This window comes from Spea bombifrons, chromosome 1 (genome assembly GCF_027358695.1).
Source record: "Spea bombifrons isolate aSpeBom1 chromosome 1, aSpeBom1.2.pri, whole genome shotgun sequence".
NCBI lineage: Eukaryota > Metazoa > Chordata > Amphibia > Anura > Pelobatidae > Spea > Spea bombifrons.
Genome location: NC_071087.1, coordinates 107725650 through 107750517, shown reverse-complemented (window position 1 = coordinate 107750517; position 24868 = coordinate 107725650). Strand labels below are relative to the sequence as shown.

General features: G+C 40.0%; 1 protein-coding gene across 1 annotated transcript; it reads left to right on the top strand.

The window, feature by feature from the left end:
* Nucleotides 1-857: 857 nt before the first annotated feature.
* SPTLC1 (serine palmitoyltransferase long chain base subunit 1) lies at nt 858-24396 on the top strand. Its single transcript, XM_053467848.1, has 15 exons — nt 858-1000; nt 1633-1740; nt 2430-2524; nt 3329-3422; nt 4532-4604; nt 9250-9382; nt 11714-11843; nt 13392-13481; nt 15140-15247; nt 15521-15616; nt 15945-16041; nt 19437-19491; nt 23083-23200; nt 23640-23713; nt 24288-24396. The coding sequence occupies exons 1-15, from the start codon at nt 947-949 to the stop codon at nt 24379-24381; spliced, it is 1419 nt and encodes a 472-aa protein (XP_053323823.1). The 5' UTR covers nt 858-946; the 3' UTR covers nt 24382-24396.
* Nucleotides 24397-24868: the final 472 nt, after the last annotated feature.

Sequence of the window (24868 nt, the reverse complement as noted above, 5' to 3'; positions counted from 1 at the left end):
TATATTTTTTTGGTGCATTTCTCTGCCATGTCATGTAATATGTACAAAAATCCCTCAAAATAAATTGGGGGCAAAATTGCTGCATAACAAGTGTCCAAATGCACCTATTAAAATACCCTGGGGTTTTTGCTCTAAATATGTTATTTATGGTGGGATGTTCAATGCTCCCAAATGAGACATAGGCCCTTTAAAAAACTTTTTTCAAATATTTGCATTATTTTAAAGTATTATTGATACTAAATGTCGGATTATACGTCGCATGGCATCAAAAGAAAGCTATATCCTTACTCAAAAAAACAATGTGTATAAATTTGTATGGAAATTAACAAAGGAGAATTATGGTTACAGAAACATTGTAAGAATACAAAAAACAACCCAGGTGTTTGGGTTCAAAATATCGTTAGTAAAAAAAAGGGTTAATTTGAAATTAGAAGCCACCTTGTCATTTTTAGGAGCCATAAAGGGTGATCAATTTATAGTGGAAAACGTTTGGCTACCGAAGTTAAATATTAATAGCCAATGACCACCCAGCACCTGGGGCTTGTAAACTTCCAAAAGCCAGGGTCCAACTAACCATGCCGCTAGATGGCGATATCTTACGCTTTGGACTCATCACACGTTTTTGGACGTACAGTCCAACGTCTAGTGCCAGGCCGTGACCATAGCAACGTCAACACACCCTACCCCGTGACCTGCCGCGCCTCGCCTTTACAAACACTTCACCTTTCGTCTCATTGATTCACGAGCACTACGGCCCGCCCCAAGTATGACGTCAGACGAATACACAGGCAGAGTGCATGTCGGGTTGTGACATTCACCAAGGAGGCCTCCAATCACTTACTTGATCTTTTATTAAGCCCCGCCCTCCTTTTCTCACTGTCACAAGTGCTCCAGGAAGTGGCCGGTGTCTTGTAACTGTCGCTACGGCCTCCTTTGCGTTCTCAACATGGCGACCAGCCAGCAGTGGGTCCTGGTGGAGATGGTACAGGCGTTTTACGAGGTACGTGGTTTAGCCGAGGTTGGGTGCTCTGGCCCTGTGCACGGAGCGGAATGTCATTCATTCTGGAGTTTTCTCACTCACCGAGACGTGTCTCCAGCACTTGGGAGGGGGTCTGACTTGTTACACCGGTTGTTGAAGTAGGAATAGGAAGTACACCGTGGAGTAGTTAGCAACTGTCGAGCCTTACTAGTGTTTGTGTGTGAACTCACTAACTGGTGTACATAGCAGGCTTTACAGGTACTGCTTGACAACAACTAAAATATGTGTGTCGCTCTCTTGGTAGTATAGTTATCTTGTCTTCTTGGTCTGTGTAAAACAAATAGAACATTGAGTTTAATTGTTACTTGGTATAGGTTAAGAGACGTGTTAGTGAATTGCAGGGTGTGTGGTCAATGTTGATGCCTTTTGTTTGGCCAACATAGAAAATAATGAAAAGTCACGTAAACTTTCAGGACCTCAATGATCTTGTCTTAAAATGGAGTTGATGTACACTTTTTGTACAACAAAAATTCTGTTTATGGTCGAAGGAGGGGGGAATATACTTTTTTTTTTTTTTTTTTTGTTTAACCAAGTATGTGAAAATGTTGTACTCCCAATGTTTTAAATATTTATTAATTTTTTTCTTTCATCAGGCTCCGGCGTATCACTTAATACTGGAAGGTATTTTGATCTTGTGGATCATCCGATTAATATTCTCCAAGACTTATAAACTGCAGGAGCGCTCAGACCTCACAGAAAAGGTAATTCATGTTGAAAGGAGCTTGAAAAGGTTTCAGGCGTCCCTTTTCCTACTCCAGAGGTAGACATGATGGAACCAGGAAGTTACTTACCTGCACTCAACTGAAGGCCATTGTGTAGGGTTTCATTTGGCTTTACTTAAGTCGCTGCTCAGCTATATTACCAAAGTCTTGGGGCTATAGGAAACAATGTCTGTATCGTTATTCTTACCTTGTATTTGTAAACACTGGACTGTGCAGTTCAAAACCAGACACATGGCAACAGCACCGGTGTGGTCAGTTTCATTCCAAGCACCACTTTAGTATATTAGTAGCTGGGACTGTACATTACACAATGGTAATTAGGTGTCCTTTAGGGTAACCTGTGTACCATCCACTTTTGCTGTAAGCACACGTTCACACACTACCAGTGGGTTCTGCTTTAGCCGCTGAGGCGGGATCCCCCTACCATGCTGTCCGCGTGCTGTCCTGCTTGAAATATGTTGGCATGACTATTTCCTTAAAATGTGGTCGATTTATAAATCGAGAAATGTAATACGTAAGCAATTACTTAAACTTTAGACGTGAAACCTGACTGCGATATAATGTACCATATTCTTCTTCTCCTGTACCTGTACACAGAGAAGCCTTGTCACTGAAACTTTTCTTCAAGCAATGTGGCATCTAATATTTTTCCAATCCCATATTTGCAGGAGAAAGAAGAATTGATCGATGAATGGCATCCAGAACCTCTTGTTCCGCCTGTCTCCAAAGATCACCCAGCACTCAACTATAACATTGTGTCTGGGTAAGTGGGCTTCCCTAAAACTGGTGTGGGTGGCCTGTGGCTGAGGGCAGTATGACGGTGGTTAGTGGAGCGTCCTCTCACTTTGTAGGGAGGTTTTTTTTGTTTTGTTTTTTTAACCTACACAGAGTGCCAGCACACTGACAAAGAAATGTGTGAGTGAAAAGTTGACATTTTAACACCACCACACCGCATTATCTTTATGCCCACTTTATGGATCATGCATGTTCACCCTTAATCCTTTCTACCATGTACATGTGTGTACAGAGTTCTGGGGTACAACAGAAGCAGTCTAGGAGAGCACTCAGATAAAGTGGGGAAAATATATACTATTATAAAAAATATATATAATGTTGTGACTTATAGTCACATCTGGAATATAATCTGCTTTAATAATGTAATGGCCTTCCTACATCATAGTTAAGGTGGTGACTACAGTAACTCTATTTAATACTTGGGTCATTTTATTTCCATCACCACAAAATACATGAGCATGTAATGCATTCCATGAGTGAATTTGTCAAAATGATGAAATGTGATTTTTAGTTGTTGTATGGATGGTAGCTTTGGAAGTTTTCTGCTGTCAGCTATGCACATGTTTCATCTTTATTTCCCCCTCCTGGATACTCCAGTTAGTACATCTATGCGATTGTAAGTGAAACCATTCTAATCTACCATGAGAGACAGTATTTGAATTAGTTTAGGTGAACTACAGCTTCTAGGAGCTTTTGGTGTTTCATGGTATATCCCTTAATTTGTTACTATGATGTAATTTAGTATATTTTTTTTTTATTTCTTTTCTTACAGCCCTCCCAGTCACAAGATTGTTGTTAATGGAACAGAATGTGTTAATTTTGCTTCCTTCAATTTCCTTGGTCTTCTTGATAATGAAAGAGTGAAGGTAAGTAGTTATCATGACCTCCGCTACTTTTACAGTAAAATTGTACTGCTCCCCTTCAGAGGTTGAATGGCAACCACCGCTTTAAGTGTGCGTTTTATTTGTGTTATGTTGGTTACAGTTTCCTTTTTGTGTGTAAAAGTAGGGACCATTTCACTAACTGGCTTAACACAGAACAATGTAAAGATCAAAAGTAGTCCTTTTTTATGTAGCTTTTAGTTGTAATAATCAAACATTGGTATCATGTTATATGCAACCACAGATGAATAAAATTGATGGGGAATGGGGGGGGGTACAATGCTTCATCAGGGGTAAGGCACAGTTGAATCTGTACGGTTGGTGTAGTCAATAAAGCATGAAAGCTGACTGGGTATAGAAGCCTTGTGATGTTTCTTCTTTTGCTCTATCCTTGGACAATGTATATTATTTGCTTTTCCACTACCCTTTCAAACTGGTTTGATTTATTTAGAGATAATGATTCATGTATTAGTGATAATACAACAGTTTAGATAGAGGCTCTCTGTATAGAACAAAGGCAAAATAAGATAATTGGTCATGGCTTCCCACCATCCCATCTTAATGTTATTCATTTTGGGTTGAACATCACACAGTACTAATATTTCGATTATTACAATTGAAAATTACATTTTAATAAGCTTACATAGGAAAATTATGAAAAAAGTGGACTGGTTCTAATTCTGATTATTAAAGTCCAGCCAACCTTTCCTATGCCTGTACAACTATTTTTTTTATTTCATTTTTTTTTTTATATATATTTTCTTCTCCCACCCTTGTACAAAACTCCCCTGCAGATCTTCACGCAACCTGACCCCCCCCTCCCGTTTGCCAACTTCCGCACACTGGTTTATTTGCTGGGCTTCCATGCTGGTCACAGTAAATTCCGTTACCAACCCAGCCTTCTAAGCATAGTGCGTTTAGACATACGTGCGTAAATCCCCAAAGCACAAAGGTTTCTCATGGAAACGCTTTCAGATCTCTGCCAGGAAAAAGACCGTGTAACACGATTTGCAGGAAAGGGCAAGGTGACCACAAACTGATCTTTTGTGTGTTTTTTTTTTTTTTTAATTTACACTTTTTTTTTTTGTTTTTAGAGTGCGGCACTAGCCTCGCTAAGGAAGTATGGAGTTGGAACTTGTGGCCCAAGAGGGTTTTACGGTACATTTGGTAAGTCTCCATTTAACTGCAGATTTGGTTCCAAAGTAATGCATTTTATGTCAGATGATATGGAAACAAAGAGGTTCTGCTGATCAGAAATCTCACTGCTTTTAAATATTTCTTATACAAGGCCTTCCACGCTTCTCACGAGGTGAAAATCAATGGAGTTTGTTCTTCATAATGTAAAGTGAGATCAAACTGCAACTCTTCTTTCGTGTAGTTCTCAATTCTTAGTTCATATAACGTTAATAAGTGAAAATGGCACTGGAGGCGCAAATGATGAAGTACAGCACATGTTTAACAAAATAAAAACCTAATATGTACAGATAAACAAATTGTGACTTGGTTGGTGATGATTACTCTGTCTCGCACATATTTATAATAATGGCTAAAGTTTATTTCAATACCATGACAGCCCTTTTGGTGTCGAGTGGCAGGGGAGTGTGTAGCCCAATGTATGGGTTTGTCTTGGCCTCCGGTGCCGGCACTTCCTCCGGGGCTTCTATGGCGGAACACCAGAAGGTGTTATAAGAGCCCCGGCGGAAGTACCGGCAGCGTAGACGTCCATCGGCTGCCGGAGAGTAGGATCCAGGTCCACTGCAGCGCTAGGCTAAATGAAAAAGGAGAAAAAAAAACACGCGCCTGGTACTGCATGTCCCGGGCGTCGGACGGTACGAATTGCCCATCCCTGCATTAAACCCCGATTATAGGCTGCACCCCCACTTTAAAGATTTAAAGTGTGGTTGGGGGAGTGCGGCCTACATTCAGGCAAATACGGTGTGCATATATAATAAAGGTCCAAGTTTGTGTGTGCATTGTATTTAGTACTGGTTGGGCAAAACAATGTACCGTATTTATCGGCGTATAACACGCACTTTTTTAACTAAAATATGAAGCTGAAACCCTACCTGCGTGTTATACGCCGATAAATCCTAGAGCCAGTGGCGGAACTACCGGGGTCGCAACTGCGACCGGGCCCTGGAGTTCTGCCAGTCAGGGGGGCCCAAGGGGTGCCGAGCGGTTGCTGAAGACGACCGCTCGGCAACTCTCGGGCCCCCCTGACTGACAGAAATGCAGGACTCCTCTGCTGGCGGCCGCCGCCGCCTGCCTCAGCCTCAGCTGCCCGCCGCAGCCTCAGCCGCCTGCCGCCTGCCTCAGCCTCCGCCGCCGCCTGCCTCCGCCGCCACCTGCCTCAGCCTCAGCCGCCGCCTGCCTCAGCGCTTCAACTCTTGTGTTGGAAGCGTGAGGCGTTTGTCTCGGGTGCCGACGCCTCACGCTTCCAACACAGGAGTTGAAGGTAAGTGACCGGGGTGGGGTTAGGGAGAGAGAGGGGAGATCCTGAGAAGGGGGGTTAGGGTGTGTGTGTCTTACTGTGTGTATGTGTGTGTGTGTGTGTGTGTGGTTTCCCAGATAGCAGTGATTCTGATGAAGTTTTTTTTGTTCAGTTTTTTTGTTCAAAAATGGGGGTGCGTGTTATACACCAGTGCGTGTTATACGCTGATAAATACGGTATCTTTCTTTTTTGCTTGTTATACATTAAAGTCCCTGAAGAGGGCACTACATAGCTTGGTTTATTCTAACACGTCTATTGGAATTATTTTGTTATTCTAGGTCTTCGTTTTAAACTTTATTTTTATTGTTTCTGGCACTAAGCAGATTTAATTTGCTAACTTAGCTTGCTTTGCTTTCCTGTCTATCGCTGTTAAAACAAAACAATTGTAATCACTTTAAGCAAGATATGGCTCCTACCTTTTCATAGTCTCCCAAACCCATCGTACAGCGCTGTGAAATCTGAAGGCACTACACTATATAGAAGTGCAATAATGTCGTCAACAACAACATTATTACTAACGCCGTCTTGCTGCATGACTGAAAACATAATCTGTATCGATGTTTATCCATACTGTTTTGTTAGTTTACGTTTCTTTTAACTCTTTGTACCATGGATGGGAGTACATTTTCTTCTTGGGAGATTGACAGTTTTTGTAGTTTTGCTATAGTTAAATTTGGGTGGCAACCATGTAAACAGTTTGATCTTTACAGAGGAAAATAATTGAGCACAAGTTAAGCTATTCATAGAAAAGTTAAGCTAGACAAACCATGGAGCAGATCACATAATATAGTGGCAAAAACACACCAATAAATAAAAATAAAAGTAAAGAGGACAAAATAATTGTGTTGAATGCTCTCACACACACCCGTCGGTAAACCCGGCACATAGATGGGATTAGATTCCATAATCACGCTAAAGAAACAAAGTCCACAAGTATGCTAACCTTTTTGCACCTCACTGGCAGCCTTTACAGCGAACACAGGGGTAGCCAGCGTGTATAATGGTAAACGAGAAGCTCCTCTCTAATGAAAGTCACATGTTGAATCCAAAAGGTTTCCTGTATGCTCGGGAAAGATAGCAGAAACCGAACGGCAGCCTTGTCTACATTACAGAAATGTTTTCTCAGTGATCGCTTGTAGAGATCGTGGAGAGGACTGTACAATGCCACTATATCGATGACACATGGTTGGATCCTAGCAGTGAATAGATACTGTTGTATTAACGCGTTAAATGTTTTATTTATTTTATGTCTTTTCATCAAGTTAGAATGTGAACATTTTTTTTTCTCTCTTTAAACAAAGGCTTATTTTTCCTTCAGACGGTGTATTTTTAGATTGTGTCTGCATAACCTGTGCATTCCTAACCTTTACATATTGGCCTGCTTTGTGGAAACTGTCCAGTTTCATCTGAAATTCCCAACCTGAAAATAATTTGTCCCTTATGTTTAATCTTTAACAGTTCAGATTGGTTTCAGATTCTGTACATGGCATAGAAAAGTGGCAGTGTTTGGCAGGTATGAACCATGAAAGCCTCTCTGAAAACAGAACATTTGCTTGAACAATTTAAAATAACCATTTGGTTGCCTGAAGATCAAGTTGTGAAACTTCAGCCTAGACTTAAAAGATGACAGAATGGGTTAAATGTCACAAGCAGCGCATCTTTCTCTTTTTTTATTGTCAAGATTGGAACTTTTTTTTTTTGACAATGTTGGGGCAAGAACTCCACCCATCTAAAAATATTTCTAGGTGTTTTCTATTTTGGTGTAGTCTTAATACATTTCTTATAGGGAAAGTACACTATATGGACAAAAGTATTGGGGCACGCTTTTTCATTATCGAATTCAGGTGTATAAAACCAACTCGGTGAATTCAAGTCTGGTACTGTGATAGGATGCCACCTTTGCATAGTCTGTTTGTGAAATATCATCCCAGCTAGATATTCCACGGTAAACTGTAAATTGTATTATTGGAAAGCAGAAGTGTTTCGGAACAGCAGGAACTCGGTCATGAAGGTGAATAACACGTAAAGTCACAAAGCAGGGTCACCTAGTGCTGAGGCGTACAGTGAGCAAGTCGCCAACGCTCTGCTGATTCCATAGCTGAAGAGTTCCAAACTGCCACTGGCAGTAATATCAGCACAAAGCCTGTGTGATGGGAGCTTCATGGAATGGGTTTCCATGGCCGAGCAACTCCATGCAAGCCTCACGTCACCAAGTACGATTCCAAGCCTCGGATCGAGTGGTGAAAAGCGCGCCGCCACCGGACTCTAGAACAGTAGAAACGTGTTCTATGGAGTGACAAATCTTGCTTCTCTGTTTTGGCAGTCTGATGGTTGAGTCTGGGTTTGGCGGATGCCAGGAGAACATTACTTGCAATATGCCAACTGTAAAGTTTGGTGAAGGAGGGATATGGTATGGGGTTGTTCTTCTGGTGTTTGGGTAGGTCACTTAGTTCCAGTGAGGGGAAATCTTAATGTTTCAGCATACCAATACATTTTGGACAATGCTATGCTTCCGACTTTGTTAGAACAGTTTCTATTTCAGCAAGACTACCTCGGTGCACAAAGCCAGGTCCATAAAGACATGGGGAGGTTTGGTGTGGAATAACTTGACTGGCTGCACAGAACCCTGACCTCAACCCCATAAAACACCTTTGGAATGAACTGAAATGGAGATTGCGAGCCAGGGATTCCCACAGAAACACTCCACAATTTTGTGCAAAGACTTCCCAGAAGAGTGGAAGCTGTTATAGCTGCAAAGGGGGACCAACTACATATTAATCTCTATGTATTTAAAATGCAATGTCATCAAAGTCCCTCAGGTTTCCCAATACCTTTTCCACAACAGTTTAACCTCTGTCTAAGATGATGAGAACTTTAATACTTAATATGCCAGGTTACTGACCCTGTAGCTACCAGCTTTCTTGCTACTGAAGCTTTCATAGCCAGATGTTAAACTTTTTCAGAATTCATAGTGATGCTTTCATCAACATCACACTATGTACGGTTTCCATTGTGCATTTTTTTTCTCCATCTTAGACAGTTTTCCAGGCTAAAGGTGCTCTTGGTTTTTTAGCTCCTGGACAGATCTGTTTTCTTGCATTCCAAAATCTGGTGTGACAAATGAAACTCTCTTTCTTTGCTTTAAAAATGTCGATGTAAAGCTTGCTAAACTGTATATGCATAAATAACATTTTAAAATGATATCTCCTAGCAAAACATGTCCGTCTTTGTGAGCTGTTCCGTTGTTCTGCATAGACCGTTAAATATGTTCACTAAGAACATGAGACTGATAAACATGTTTATTTCTCCAATTGCTTGTAGATGTCCATTTGGAGTTGGAAGACAGGTTGGCCAAGTTTATGAGGACAGAAGAAGCAATCATTTACTCCTATGGATTTGCCACCATTGCAAGTGCCATCCCAGCTTACTCCAAAAGAGGGGACATTTTATTTGTGTGAGTTATGTTACCTTTTTCTTCTCTGGGTCTTATCATTGGTCTATAGAGAACTAAGCTTAGCACAATATCTCAATTAATAACATTAATGTATGTTTAACCAGCACTTTCAGCATCAACAGAGCAAACTGCTAGCTTGTCGTAGCTAACGGGGGACCACCTGGCTATTTGTTTTGTAATTAACCGTTGGTTATATTAGCTCGCTTGCAGAGTCACTGATAAACGTCATGCAGTAGCACAAGCGGGTCATAAACCAAAGCTCCCAACGGTCTTGATTTAAACAAGACAGTCCTGATTTGGGGTCTCTGTCCTGCATTGATTCGTGAGCGTGCAGTACAGTAAGCCAGAGAGACCTGGAGGGATCTGCGCAGCATGCAGCAAAGCAGCTCATGTCACTGTTGAATCCAGGCTCTGCGTCTCCACTAGCGCTGTATGAGATGTGTTCACTAGTAAACTTGGTGAAATCTGCTCTAGCCGTGAATACCCTTAAAAAGCTGCATTTGGACTTTAATATTAAACATTGTTTTTCCTCCTCGTTCAGTTAAATCCTTCAAAGAGAACGCTGCTTCTCCCCAGCAGTTAATTTGTCTTCATTGCTTGTTGGATAAGCTTCTGCGTTTCCCATCAAGGAATTTAGTTAGTCCAAATGAAGTGTACAAGGCAGGAAATTACTGATTGAATTTACAGTTTTACAAAAACGACTTGAAATTTATGTTTTTGGCAGAAAACCAGGGGCTATCTTCCTGACATTTCTGTGCGCTATGGTAATTTAAGCAGATGGGCTTTAAAAACCCAGCATGCAGGATTCCCATTCTCTATGCATGGCTTTGCCAGCTGCATAAACCCTTATTAACTTCAGTCATCTAGACATAAAACCATCCAGCATGAGTGCATCAAAGCTGCTGCTCTGCATCATGCACAAATGTTCACATTGCTTTCAAGACAGAGATTCTAATTCCCTGGATAAAATATTACAAAGCGTAATTGAGGTTATGTATAGAGCGCAATTATCATACAATTACCATCCAATTTTATCTGATCTTCTGATACAATATAATCTTTTATTGGTCCGCAACAGCTGTAGAGCCGGAAGGCAAAAAATATTCTTACTTAACGACAGAAGCCATAGAAAAAATTAACTTTAAACTAACTTGATATATAGGTAAGTCTGCAGAACAGTGGAGGGAGCCATCTTAATTCTTCGTATCTGGAAGGTTAAAAAAAAAAATATATTTGCATTGTGGTTTCACTTATTCTAGGAAATAACATGTTTGTCACTTTTTAATGTGCTGTAACAAATTAACTTCATTTATTTGAAAAAAGATGTCCCATAGTTATTAGCTAGATGAAAACGTAATTGTAACATGTTGCTTTTGAAGTTAGACAACATAATTTGACTTACCCCTTAAAAATCAGAAGGTTATCAGAGTAGTTTTAAGATTATCAGTCTCACTTATGGTATTGTAACTTTGTTATGGGGTGCGGAAGTGTTTCCCAATGTATTTTTACAACCAAGAAGTCATCAGAACCCATTTTCTGGATGAGTATCCAGAATATCAAAAGTCTAACCGCTATCCTATGTCACCATTAAATTGTGTTACAGGTGATATTGTAGTTAGATTGCCGGGAGATGTTGAAGTACCTCCTGGTGTACAGCATGGATTGGGAATTGCTGGAATATGGGCTTTGTTTTAGTAGTGGGAATGATGGCTTTACAGTAGACTTGCTCAAATATATGTACCACTTTTGGTTGAACTAACTGTTAAGTACATATGTCAGACACAGACGAAAAAAGAAACATAGAAGATAAAATTTCTTTCCAGCCAACCAACACCTATTTAAGCGTTGCCCAAAAAATGTGAAAGGTGATGGCTATGTGAAAGCAGATCATTTGATTTTGACATCAGTCCGGTGATTAGGAAGTAAAAATGTGTTTTTGTGAATATTATGTCCCCGATTACCCAGTACAGCTATGATGTGGCTATACAAGCTGGGTAACACATTGTGAAAAGTGCTTATTTTTACACGAACATCTGCTTAAACTGCTGTCATGCAATTCAGACTTTCCTGGTATTATGTGGTCAGGACGCTAAACCGTGAAATACTTGAAACATTAAATCGGTGTGAGCAGAGGAACTGTCTCTGGAAGGCATTAGCAGAAACAGATACACCTTTTATATAGCCGCCCCTCGTCTGATGGGTTTGTGCTAATCCAAAAAATGCCATACTTAATCGTAACTACAGCAATGTCAAATATTTAGACTTTAGTGTTTAGATATGGCCTAGGATTTCTCTACTTTACTTTAGCTTTATGGTGTAACTTCTTTCCAGGGATGAAGCGGCATGCTTTGCTATTCAGAAAGGATTGCAGGCTTCCCGAAGCAACATCAAGTACTTCAAACACAATGATATGGATGATTTGGAAAGGTTATTAAAGGAACAGGAGCTTGAAGACCAGAAGGTAAATTCTATATCCTCTTGCCCCTGTCGAGCTGTTGGTGGGCGTTGACTGCTTTTGTGAAAGTTGGCGAGGAGAAGGCAGAGAACTTCAGGGTGCTGTAGTGACATTCTCTCTTCACTCTGGATCCCTGCCTTTCTTCTTCTCGCGTCCCCAACCAACAACCCCCCCCATGTCTCGGTTGGGGCAACCCCCCCAAAAAAACCTGTAATTTAAAAAAAAGAAACACTGTATTACTGCAGAATTCCATTTACAATTTGGGAATTAACTTCATGCCTCTACAGGAGAAGTAACCCATTGTGAAAATGCATAAGTTATTTCATAATGCAATCCTGTAATCTTACAAAGGTCTTACACGGGGATAAAGACCTTGAATGCAAGCCTGTTCTGTAAATAGCCCTGTGCCTATTTTACGTCCTGTCATTTTTCGCCGACGTACGTAAAACCTAACCTGCATATATGAGAATAATTATTTGACTACTTAACAACGCTAGGAAAATGAGGCTTGGGAACCTCCACAGGCCAATAAAATAAGATGTAATAATAACTTCCTTGGATACGAGGTCACTTTTTAATGTGCTGTAACAAATTGCATACAAATGTAACATGAGGATTTAATGCACACGTTTCCAGTAAACTAAATTATCCCGCTAGGTATATTACTTGTGCCTTCAATTACTAATGTTTAAATGGACAGTTCACGGAGGGTGGTGTGGATAGAAGTAAGTTGTTCTTAATTGTTCATACTGGTGTTATTTTATCATCGCAAATAGGGAACATCAGCTTTTAATGGGATGACAGTTTATTAGGCCATATTACAAATGGATCACACATGGCCTTGTAAATGTTACTGGTAATAAATAGACTTGGGTGATTTGTTACATTTTTCCACACGGCCAGTGCCCAGGAGAGTAGTGGGGGGATACACAGAATAAATGTAGCAAACGTGATGATTTATGGTCATTCCAACTTCATTTTTTGGCTTATGTTCGGTGATTTTCATGGCCTTTGTGCCAAAAAAACGTGAGTGTTACTTGATAAACACAGCGACATAGATCATTCGGAAGGCTCAAAGTTATTTGCAGGCTGAGACAAATGGTCAAAACATGGTCTGGGAATAGTTACCCAGGGAGGAGAGAGAGCGGAAAAAGTGTGACAGACTTCAAATGGTAACACACCTACACATCGGTGATTCCTACGCCAACCCTTTACAGCGGTGACCATTAATCCAACTTAGAAGAAAAATTGCTCTATGACACCAATGATCCTCAGATGTCATTTGAATATCTGAAGGTTGACTGACAATAATGGGAATTGTAGAGGCACAACACCGGATGAGCCACCTCGATGGTGTGCTATGCAATTATATAGTATTTATATTCAAAGATCATACATACAAATACACATGCATCTTCCAGGGCAGCAATTATTGTATTGCAGCTCAGCAGTCTACTTTCTCCAGTGTCCCCACTTAAAAGGGATATATTATATTTGTGGGGGATTTTTTTTTCTTTTTTAACATTTGTCCAAACTTTTTTTTTTTTTTTTAAGAATCCTCGTAAGGCCAGAGTGACGCGAAAATTTATAGTTACCGAAGGATTGTATATGAACACTGGTGATATCTGCCCTCTTCCTGAACTGGTATGTGCAATGCGTTAAATTTATTACAGCAGCTGTAAATTCCTCTGTATATATATATTCAGTGTTATTCCCTAATGTAATTTCACCCTTCTTACTGCATGTTTGCATGTGGGCTTTCTATCCATTTAATCACATGCTTTTAGCTGGAAGCAGTTTCACATTTAATTGGCTGCTGTGTGTTCTAATGTGGATTAAGGCGTCAAATAAGCATTGGGGGTTATGTAGCCTTTGAACTCCGTGCCAGAACATTTTTCTTTATGTTTATGTATTTTATTACAATGTAATGATTTTGACAATGAATGCAGAAGTTTGCCAAACACATTTCCTGAAGTAACGTTCAAAACTGTGAAAAAGATGTACAGAAGAACATGCATTTTATTTATGACCCATATCTGTCACTTTCAAAAATCTTAGGTTACTGGTTACAGTAAAGTTCCTGGGCATGTGACAGTCTGTTATTCTGCCCCATCCTTACAGACACTGCAGAGCTAGTCAAGGGGTAAATGTCTGTCCTTCTATCTAGGATTTTGTAGGCTTATACTAAGGCAGCCGCTCCGGTTCACTGGACCTGACCCCACTAGGTCTAGCATGTACTCACCAGGTAGTACAATAACCACTCTGCTTTGTCACTCGCAAGGAGGTGGGTTATCTGTGCTTCATGCTCACTGGCTTTGTTATTCCGCCTTCTTAGAGCAGATTTCTGGGGTATAATATCCTATTATTACATAGATGGCAGCCACTTGAGGGCGCAAGAGACAGATCTCTGCTGCAGGAGGTATGGGTCCCATTTTTGCCCTATTGTAACACCACTCAGGAACCACTGTGCAGTTGAATGAGTGGGTACCTTGATTTAACTTATTATTTGAAGAATACAGTCTACGGAAACAGTCTGTCCTTCGTAAAACACGATATGATGCACTGTGTAACTAAACAGAGATGATGGAACTAGTGGTTAACAGTTACCCACCCCAGCTTGTCGTCGTACCCCTCAACAAAATACTATTCGAGAACTGCTGGTTCGCATTTACGGATTTAAGTATCGTTGGCCAAACTAACCCAGCCTGCTGCAGCCCATTTTGCAGACTGAAAAGATTTTATCTCGGCCTTGGTATGTCTCATGTTTGGAGTATTAGATGTGAAGGACAGATTGGAAACTTGACTACTCTCTACCCTTTTAGCTTACGAAAGCCGTTACATGGCTGCCAGAAGCACGCAGCCAGTTACTCAATGTACTGTCTGATTATTTTGCAACGTTTTCGGTGTCTTTAGTTTACTAATATTTCTGATACACGGGGCTCTGTTTGAGTCTGCTTTTCTTGGAACGGAGTGCAATACATTTTGTTCTCAACATCTGTCCTGCAGGAATCAAGACATGAAAGAGACTTCTTTTCATTATGTCCCTAGTATATGATGGATTTAAAAAAAAAAATGTTAATAAAAATGAATCAAAGCTCTCTGGTACATTTCCTTTAACTGTTGTTCGGTGGCTGGTTAACCGTAACCATCGTGTTTCGGACCGTTTCTGCCTTCTTTATAATGCTTTAATATAAAACAGCCGCGTGCAGTATTAGAATACTTTTCATATGTCTCGTCTTCCGCTCACCATCGCTTGTTTGGACATAATTGAAATGTTTAATGTTTGCTTTTGAAATCTGCAGATTAAATTGAAGTACAAGTACAAAGTGAGAATATTCTTGGAGGAGAGCCTCTCGTTTGGCGTTCTCGGTGAACATGGCCGTGGAGTCACAGAGCATTTTGGAATGAATGTATGTGCCGTGTCAAATCTATTTATGTGATTTAGAGAGATCTGTATATTGCAGAACGTCAATACTAACAGTCACAAAAATTCTGTTTCACTATTCCACAACCTTAAAAAAAACGCCCATCATTTATAATATCTCTTGGTGGGGATCCTTTCGAATTGCAAGACTTGTTTAAAGGAAACTTTTGGTGCACATGGGTGTGATCTGTCATTAAAATTGATTTTCTGCTATGATTCTTTGCCTAATGTTGGTAACCAACTTGTTTACTCCCCCCAGATTGATGATATTGATCTGATCAGTGCTAATATGGAGAATTCTTTGGCTTCGATTGGAGGATTCTGCTGCGGGCGATCATTTGTAATTGATCACCAGGTAGGTTAAAATAACCTAACACTGCTTGTTTCATGGGATGAAGACTGATGTTAGGAATGTGTATTGTGTATTAATTATAAAAAAAAATACATGTTTACTTATTATTATAGTTATAGTCCAGCAGCAGCTAGTTCTCTACCTTTTGAGTGCATGTAATTCATATAATGCAACAAAATATAGATATGATTTAAAAAGAAATGCTTATTTAAATGGAAACTAACATCTACACATACAGCTTGCCTGCAGTTCATAGCTGGTTTTATATTGCAAAAAAAAAAATCTCCATTTTTGTGTACTTTATTTGCCATCTTTCTTTTTTCTGGAATAGAGATTATCTGGTCAGGGTTACTGTTTCTCTGCCTCTCTACCCCCTCTGTTGGCGTCTGCTGCTATTGAAGGTCTCAATATCATGGAGGAGAATTCTGGTATTTCTTTTTCATCTTTTTGTTTTTGATAATTTAAGAGACATGCTAGTTTTAATTTGCTCCTATTCCACTAAGGTTATTCATGAAAAATATATTTAAGCGATGTTTAAATTAAATGTTTCTCTTTTTCGTGGATTTACCTGATTCTTAACATGGCCAAATTATTACGTAATGTATGTAAGCTTTACTTTATTGAGAGGCTGGTAGATACGTGGAGAATTTCACTCATTCGTTGTATTCATCAGCTTCAAAATGAGATCTCCTATCGTAGGTCGTAGTAAATCTTCCTGATATTGTTATTTTCTCCGCTCTGGCGTTGCTGACAAGCGCAATGCCCTGCATGACGAAGGCGCTTCATCTAGAAGGCCTTTAGAGATTAAGCTGCAATCTGGTCCCATGTTTTGTTAAAGGAATATTAGGGGGGTTGGGGGTATCTAGCCAGGTGCACATGGATGATCCTTTGACCTTTACAGTAAAATGATTCCAAGAGTTACATTCTATAAAAATCTAATTAGCGTGTCACTACAGTTTGTTTCATCTGTGATTTATAAGTGTTTCTCTTACTTCCCACTCCCACACTGCTAGCTATGTTTGAGATGGTTAAACGCAGGTGCAGGATATGTAAATCATCCCAATGTATCTTGTCTTGACAACAAGGTATTGCATGGTTTCTTTGGGGAATTTAGACTGATGGAGGTGTTCTTTTGTACAACCGTTTGTCTTCATACACTGACGGGTAGACCCATATCTTGAGTATTACATTGCAAGTGGGAGAACACTCATGGATGGCAGCAAGTGCGTTCATTCTTTCATAATCAGAAAGTTCACGGAACATAGCACTCAGTTACTTCAAATAAACATGATACTTAAAACACATTAGGACAATAGTTTGACTAGGGTGTTTGAAGTATTGTGGCGTAGACAAGCTTTGTCTGACGTGTTCTATAGCAGAGTATAAGCAGGCGGACTGTTTTCTAAGTACCGTATTTGCTCGATTATAAGACGACCCCGATTATAAGACGACCCCCCCAAATCAAAATATTAATTTAGGAAAAAAACAAAAAGCCTGAATATAAGACGACCCTATAGGAAAAAAGTTTTACCAGTAAATATTAATTCATGTAAATTATTTTTTCATGTTTAATAAAAGCTATGATTGAGAAAAATATATTTTTTAAATTTCCTTTTATTTGCCAACCTGCCCCCCCCCAGTTATGCCACTCTGCCCCCAGAAATGCTTTATACCCCCCTATTTGCCACTCTGCCTCATGATATGCCTTATACCCCTATATGCCACTCTGGCATATAGGGGGTTAAAAGGCATATCATGGGGCTGAGTGGCATATAGGGGGTTAAAATGCATTTCTGGAGGTATATAGGCATATCATGGGGCTGAGTGGCATATAGGGGGTTAAAATGCATTTCTGGAGGTCCAGAAATGCATTTTAACCCTCTATATGCCACTCAGCCCCATGATATGCCTTTTAACCCAGCATGTACTGGCTGCCTTGGCTTGATAGGAGTGTGATTGCTGTTAGCAGTTTGATATAGATATATATATATATATATATATATATATATATATATATATATATATATATATATATATATATATATATATATATCTCAAACTGCTAACAGCAATCACACTCCTATCAAGCCAAGGCAGCCAGTACATGCTGGAACCTGGGGATGATAGTAGTGGGATTACAGCCTCCCTATGCCATGCTACAACCCCCACCCCCCTTACACATCCATGCTATCACACACAAACACATTTAAATACTCATTCATTCCATTAATCACACATACTTCACACATTAAACACACATTAATCACACATACTTACCCAAAAACCCTCCCCCACCCCCTTACCTGAACTGCAGATCTCTCACTCGAAGACTTCTGCAGGGGACCGGCTGTAGAGCAACTTCTCTGGCCCCGCCCCCAGAGGAGGGAGGGGGAGATAGAGCTCTGTGAGGACGCTGCAAGCTTCCTGTCCTCCTGCTTCTAACAGAAGAGACGCTGCTCGCGACCGGTAAGCAGCATGGCCCCAGCAGACATTTTTTGGGGGGTCTGAGAAGACGACCCCGATTATAAGACGAGGGGTATTTTTCAGAGCATTTGCTCTGGAAAAAACCTCGTCTTATAATCGAGCAAATACGGTAATAGGTAAAGGAATGTAACGCTTGTAACTGAATGCTGCATCAGAAACCTTCCATCATATTCCTTCGTTATTTCTTTTACAGAAATATTCCTTTAGTCGTGTAAAATGTAGCCTTATTTAGCCCAAATGCTAGTCACTTCCAGGTCCTACCAGGACAAGTCATGTATGGTAGCTTTGTATGCAATAACATTGCATAAAGCGCTAGGCTATAAACAATAAAAAAAGAAATGAAAATTAAATTAAGCATAATTTGTGGGAAAGGGAGTCAATTAAATGTATAAATAGCTGTTCTTTGCCGATGTTGGTGCCCCTTTCATGTTCTTAATAAAGTGTATATGAAATATGGGGCTAAAACATACAATAACTCTTTTATTTCCACCCTATTTACCTATACCTAGTGCGTAACGCTATTGATTTCCCACATCATATAAATGTATAGATGTACATAACATAAGAATTGCTTTCGGATCCTAGATTTTCCATTATGTGTTAATTACTTGTTAAAAGTTGAAAATCTAAAGCTTTGTTCAGCGTTCACTGCTATGTAATTTAGTTATTTGATCTAAATAAAACACTGGCTGAAGCATGTTTTTATTCCAGGTCTCTGTATAGAAACTGCTTTCAGTCCATCTAGTCTGCCCGTTTCTCAAGCTGTATCAGCCCTTGGTCTTGTATTAGGCGTTTCGCTATCCTGTATCTATCAAATGCATGCTTAAATTCTCGCACTGTATTCACGTCTACCACTTTGGCCTGGAGGCCGTTACATTCATCTACCACCCTCTCAGTAAAGTAAAAAGGTTTTCTTTGATAACAAGTTTTCTAACCACCTCAAGGTTGTATTGACCTTTTTATGCAGCCATGTCATCCACGTATATATCATAGATAATTGAAAGTCAAGTTAAAGTTTGTAATTTTCTTTATCTTATCTGAGACACAACTGTATGCGGAAAGCAGACCATTGTACAAAGCTGCAGAATATGATGGCGCTTTATAAAAGAATGAAAAACACCTTAACAATGATGTCATGAGATTATGTACGTATGTCCACTGCTGCCCCTAGTGGCTGAATACTGTGCTTGAGCAAAAGGATATATTTACATTACATTTATTTATATAGCGCCAGCAGATTCCAAAGCACATTACATCAATAGGATGAATTTAAACATTGTTTCAATTAGCTCTTGGTAGCTTACTGCAATAGGCCTAACAACTTCTGTTTCTTCTGCAGATATTTTTTGTGTTTTGAGGGAAAAATGTGAACGAATTCATAAATCTTTGCAGGGGTAAGTTAAAAGACATCCTAGAAGACTTGATATTTTTTTTCTTCTTTTTATCCACTTCTATGCATCCATATAATGTGGACGTAGATTCTAATCTGCAGTTATTGACGGTTGTTAAAGTTAATAAGTGAGGTTAGATGACTCTGGGCAAGAGGTGGGTAATTGCTACCCTCCACATAGCTGCTTATCTCACGAAGCACGGGAGGGACAAGGAGCTAGCATTGATTAAAAATGTTCAGATACACATCCTGCTATAATATTGTGCCTTAAACTTATGAAGCTGTATACAATGTGGTCATCGTTATCTTTTTTTGCTTATGGTGATTTTCTGTTTTGTGACCTTTGTGGGAGCTTTTTTTTTTTTTTTTGTTATTGCCACCTTTTCAAATATTTGTGATAACAGCTTTACCCGGGAACTAGAGTTATAAACTATAATAAAGACACTGTGTAATTGAGCAAGGAGCTCTTGTAGTAGATAACAAAATCCAGAAGACAAGTAGGGGAAAAAATGGATTGACCAGTAATTACTAAGATTTTGTTACAGAAAAAATAGTAACTAAAAATGACTCGCGTATAAAAAAAAAACAACAAAGTTTCTATGTTTTCTGGGTTAAACATTTCAGTTGGTAATAGACCAGTTGACTTGTCCCTGTCTCCGCATACTGGTTCAAAATGTGTTTACATTCGTGTGCCAAGGTGTATGTTGGAAGGGGGGGCAAGAGGCAAAGAAAGCACAGACGAGTTGTTTGGGGGTAATGATGGCACGGACCGGCTGTTGAAGTTGGGGGGCCGTGGGGCAATTTTCGCACCAGGGCCCTGTGGTTTCTAGTTATGCCCCTGTACTAGACAGACCTTATCCAAGCAAAATGCTGATAGGTTGTAGAAGAAAATGATGTAACGCAAACTAACTAGTGGATTGGTTTATTACTATTACCTGGCGTAATCCGAGTACACAATAGATAGAGGGAGAGCTGCTGTAAACACTACTTTCAGATACTTGTCATAGAGAGGCCCTGGTTGAGGAATGCCTATTTCTGAAGACACGCATCTGCTTTTCATTGTAAGGTGAATGTTTACTACATTATTAAAATAACTAGTCTTATCTACCGGAGCATTAAGAATGCCCAAACATGCATTTAGAACAGTAAACATTTCCCAATTGTTCTGTATGCGTACTTAGCTGCATGGATCTTACAGCTTTAGAGGGCGAGGTAGCCACTACCTTGGTCATAAATATGCATTTGAAAGTTGCATTACTGTAAATGGTTATGAGACTGATCCTATTTTCTTACAATTTTTTTAAATAATTTTTTTGTGTGACTGTGGTAACAGTGGCATCCCAAACATCAGTTATTTTTATACATTAAGTGTTACCACAAAGGCTAAATTTGCAGCTGGACTGCTAAAGCATGGTATTTGCACCTTGTATTAATAAAATGTAAAAATGCTCCTGGTACATTGCTGCATAATATTGTAAGCCAAAGCCATGGTGCTTTTTGTAAACGTTCTCCAGAATGGTGGAGATGGCTGCCTCCACCACTTCTCTATTTCCTGCATTTCGTTTTCAGGTTTTTGTTTCCATAAGTGTCCTGGGGGCATCAGCCGCTATAAAACATGATACGTGTTCCTAGACTCGTAGTCAAAACCGAACTAGGAAGAATGGTTTCTGTTGAATTGGACCATTATAAGTTGAATAACCTTTGTACTACAATGTTAAACTGTTGTTTCTTGCCAGGGGTCCTCTGTATTGGTAGATCATATATAAGGGGGAAAAAAGGGTCCATGCTTTGACTTCAAACACTGAAATGAAAAGATTGGTCAAAAGCAATTGCAGATGAATCTTCATGTAACGCAATCCTCTTACAGTTGAATACCTTATGTTCATGTTTTTAGCAGCCATATGACTAAAAGCAATAGGATCCTGGTGTAAAGCACTGGGGTGGACCTCTGTTAACTTCGCAGAGGAACATGACCGTAATTTGTCTACAGCCTAAGTGGTGTTTCTGGCGTGAAATTGTCTCGAGCCCTCGGGGGTAGTAGCTTCAAAAGCAAATCAAAATATGCTCAGAAAGTCTATTTCACGTATTTAAAAAAAAAAAAAAATCTGTAATAACATGGTAGAGTCTGTTTTCTATGTGTGTTGGCTTTTTTTTTTTTTTTTTTGTGCATGCATCAAATGTTACCATTTCATATGTTTAGTTTTTTTAACAGCAAACTAGCACACAGTTGTTTCTCTTCTAAGTGCATGGAATATTTTAAGCTATTCCCTACTGCCATCTGTTTTGTTTTTTTTGAGTCTTGGATTTTTTCAGGGCATAGCCTTGGGTGGTTGGGAAATGTAAGAAAACCAATAGCTTTGTTATAGTCTGAGTATTACTCTTTGGAATTGCGTGGTGTTCTCATTTTGATTGCTTCAGTGTTCAACCATATTAACATTCCTTACTTAAAGCCGAAAATAGACGTTGGTTGCAGCCTTGTGCAGTACCATATAATTAAAGGCGACGGTGTTGTGTGTCCAGTTTAACACACCTACAGAATACTTAAAAAGAAAAAAAGATACTTAAATGCATTTTTTATACAAAATATATATACCGTATTGGCTCGGATATAGGCCGCCCCCGTATATAGGCCGCACCCTAAATGTTTGGTGCTTTTTTAAAGAAAGTTTTTTTTAATAGATATGCTGCCACTCTGTCCCCCCCCGAGATATGCTGCCACTCTGTCCTCCCCCCTCGAGATATGCTGCCACTGTCGCCCCCCCCGAGATATGCTGCCACTGTCCTCCTCCTCCCCCCGAGATATTCTGCCACTCACCTCCCCCCCCGACTTACCAGAGCAGACTCCCGGGTGTGTTGCGGGGCCGGCGGGGGACATCTACGAAATACGCGTATACAACTTCCGGTGCCGGGACTCAGCGGATGTGCCGGCACCGGAAGTTGCATACACGTATTGCGTAGGTGTCCCCCGCCGGCCCCGCAAGACACCCGGGAGTCTGCTCTGGTAAGTCGTGGGGGCAGAGGTAAAACGCATTGTGCGGACGTTCACCGGCTGCAGCGATGCGGGTAAACAACCTCCGCTGCCGGCACGTCTGAACGATGTGCTTTAACAATCTCCCTTGCCGGGACTCCCCCCGTGGGAATTCCCGGCAAGGGAGATTGTTAAAGCACATCGTGCAGACGTGCCGGCAGCGGAGGCTGTTTACCCGCATCGTTGCTGCCGGTGAACGTCTGCACGATGCGCTTAGACAACCTCCCGTGCCGGCAAACCCCCCCCGTGGGAAGTGCTGGCAAGGGAGGCTGTCTGAGCGTATCAGAGAGTAGGATACAGGTCCCCTGCACCGCTGCGGGGGATCTGTATCCTAACCCCGCTGCCTGCCCTATATTCGGGGCGCTAGACCCCGAATATAGGCCGAATATAGGCACCGCCTATATTCGAGTCAATACGGTATATTGTAAATACAATGAATTTATCTGGCAGAAAATTAATTTGTTTGAAACTAACGCTTAATATTTTGCCCCGTATTGTTAAACGTGTATGATTACTGAGTCACTGACTGTGCCATCTTCTAATCTTTCTGTTTCTTGTATGGTTCAGAGTCATCGGTTTAAAAGTCGTGGGTGAATGCTTCTCTCCTGCGTTTCATCTACAACTGAGGAACAGCACTGGATACCGTGAAAAAGATACCAAATTACTGCAAGATATCGTAGATCACGTAAGTGCTGTTAATGACCGCTGATTTATGTTTGGAGTGTTTTTTCTAACTGCAGCATATCTGCAAATGCAAAGTATTAAAATAAACGACACTAATCGTTACCAGCTTCAGCTGACTTCCCCTTGACCTCTTTAGCTAAGCCTTTGTTGAATACCATTCCTCATTTACGCTGTGTATCACTAGGGCCTCAAGAAATGCTGACGACCCTTCTATAATAGCATGTATTTTTTAGTAGCCAATAAATATGTCTATATAATTTATGATTTAATATACTTTATATAATTACACAGAGTTAAATTAATATTATAGATGTTATTAAATTATGTGCATTGTTTTGTGCCATGTTTGAGATGACACATGAATGCTGGATATATAAAGATTAGTGATGCTTGGCTTTTTTTTTCTATGATACAATTTGTTTACCAATATGTTTTTACAGTGTATGAGTAGGAAAATAGCACTAACGCAAGCTCGTTATCTGGAGAAAGAAGAGAAATATCTGCCACCACCAAGGTTTGTAAAATTTACAAAACTAAATCCAAAGTCTTAAGCTGAAGTCCCAAGGAAGATGCGATTAGTTCTGGTACTGTCAGGTATATAGTAGTGTATTTTGGAACGCGAAGCAGTGTAGTGGTTTTAGAGCCTTTTAAGTGGTACTAATAATGACAAAAAATGATTTGATTTTGTGAAGTCTCACAGTGAGATCAATACATCACAAGTGTGCAGCTTAAGGGGGGCATTCCACTTTTGTACTCGGATCCCTCTGTCCCTCTTGTCTCCCTTTTATGGGAGTTTAGAAAGTTTACTGGGTATATCCCAGTGTTCTACAGCCCTAAATGTCAATTTATAAGCAGCATGTGTAATTAATTAAACATTGAATTATGTAAATCAAATTGATTTTATTTTGCTTCTAAATGCCTTACTGTGTTGCATAATAGAGACTAAGCTCACGGAAGTACAGCCATGTCCCTCTCACCAAAGCTGGGCTCACAATCAATAAAATAAAAGTGCCCTTATTTGAACCTTTTAAATATTGCAAAGCATGTATTGTATGAATTGTATCTTCTAATGTCTTATCTGTTTTCAGCATAAGGGTGGTAGTGACCGTGGAGCAAACCGATGAGGAACTAGACGCGGCCTCCTCTGTGATCAAGCAAGCTGCTTCTTTGATTCTGAATTAGAATTCATTTTCAAAATTGGGAGAAAAAAATCTGACAGCCGGGCCCATCCTCTACTGTCAGTAAGATCTGCAGGGCAAGTCCGTCTGATCTGCAGCATTCTACTTAATGGATACATTCCAGAGCTTGGTGGGGAAAAGGACTGGCTGAACAGCGTTAAATACAACCAAAACCAAATTAGGGTGCATGTGATTGCACCTTTTTTTTTTTTCTTTTTTTTTTTTTAACCCTGTATTTTGTACTCATTTTTCTGCTTTTTCATGTAGAAATCTTAAATTGTTCTGTCTTCTAATGTTTAATTCGAAGAATTCCTTGTATTTTAAAACCTAAAACTATCTAATTAGAAATGCTAATCTATTAATCTTGTCTTTTTAAACCACCTCCTCTTTTTCCTGTATACAAAAATGTTCCAATTTGTTAATGAATGGAACGCTTTATGTATGCTGAATACATCTGTTCCCGGGGCTACAGAGTAATAGATGTATAACTA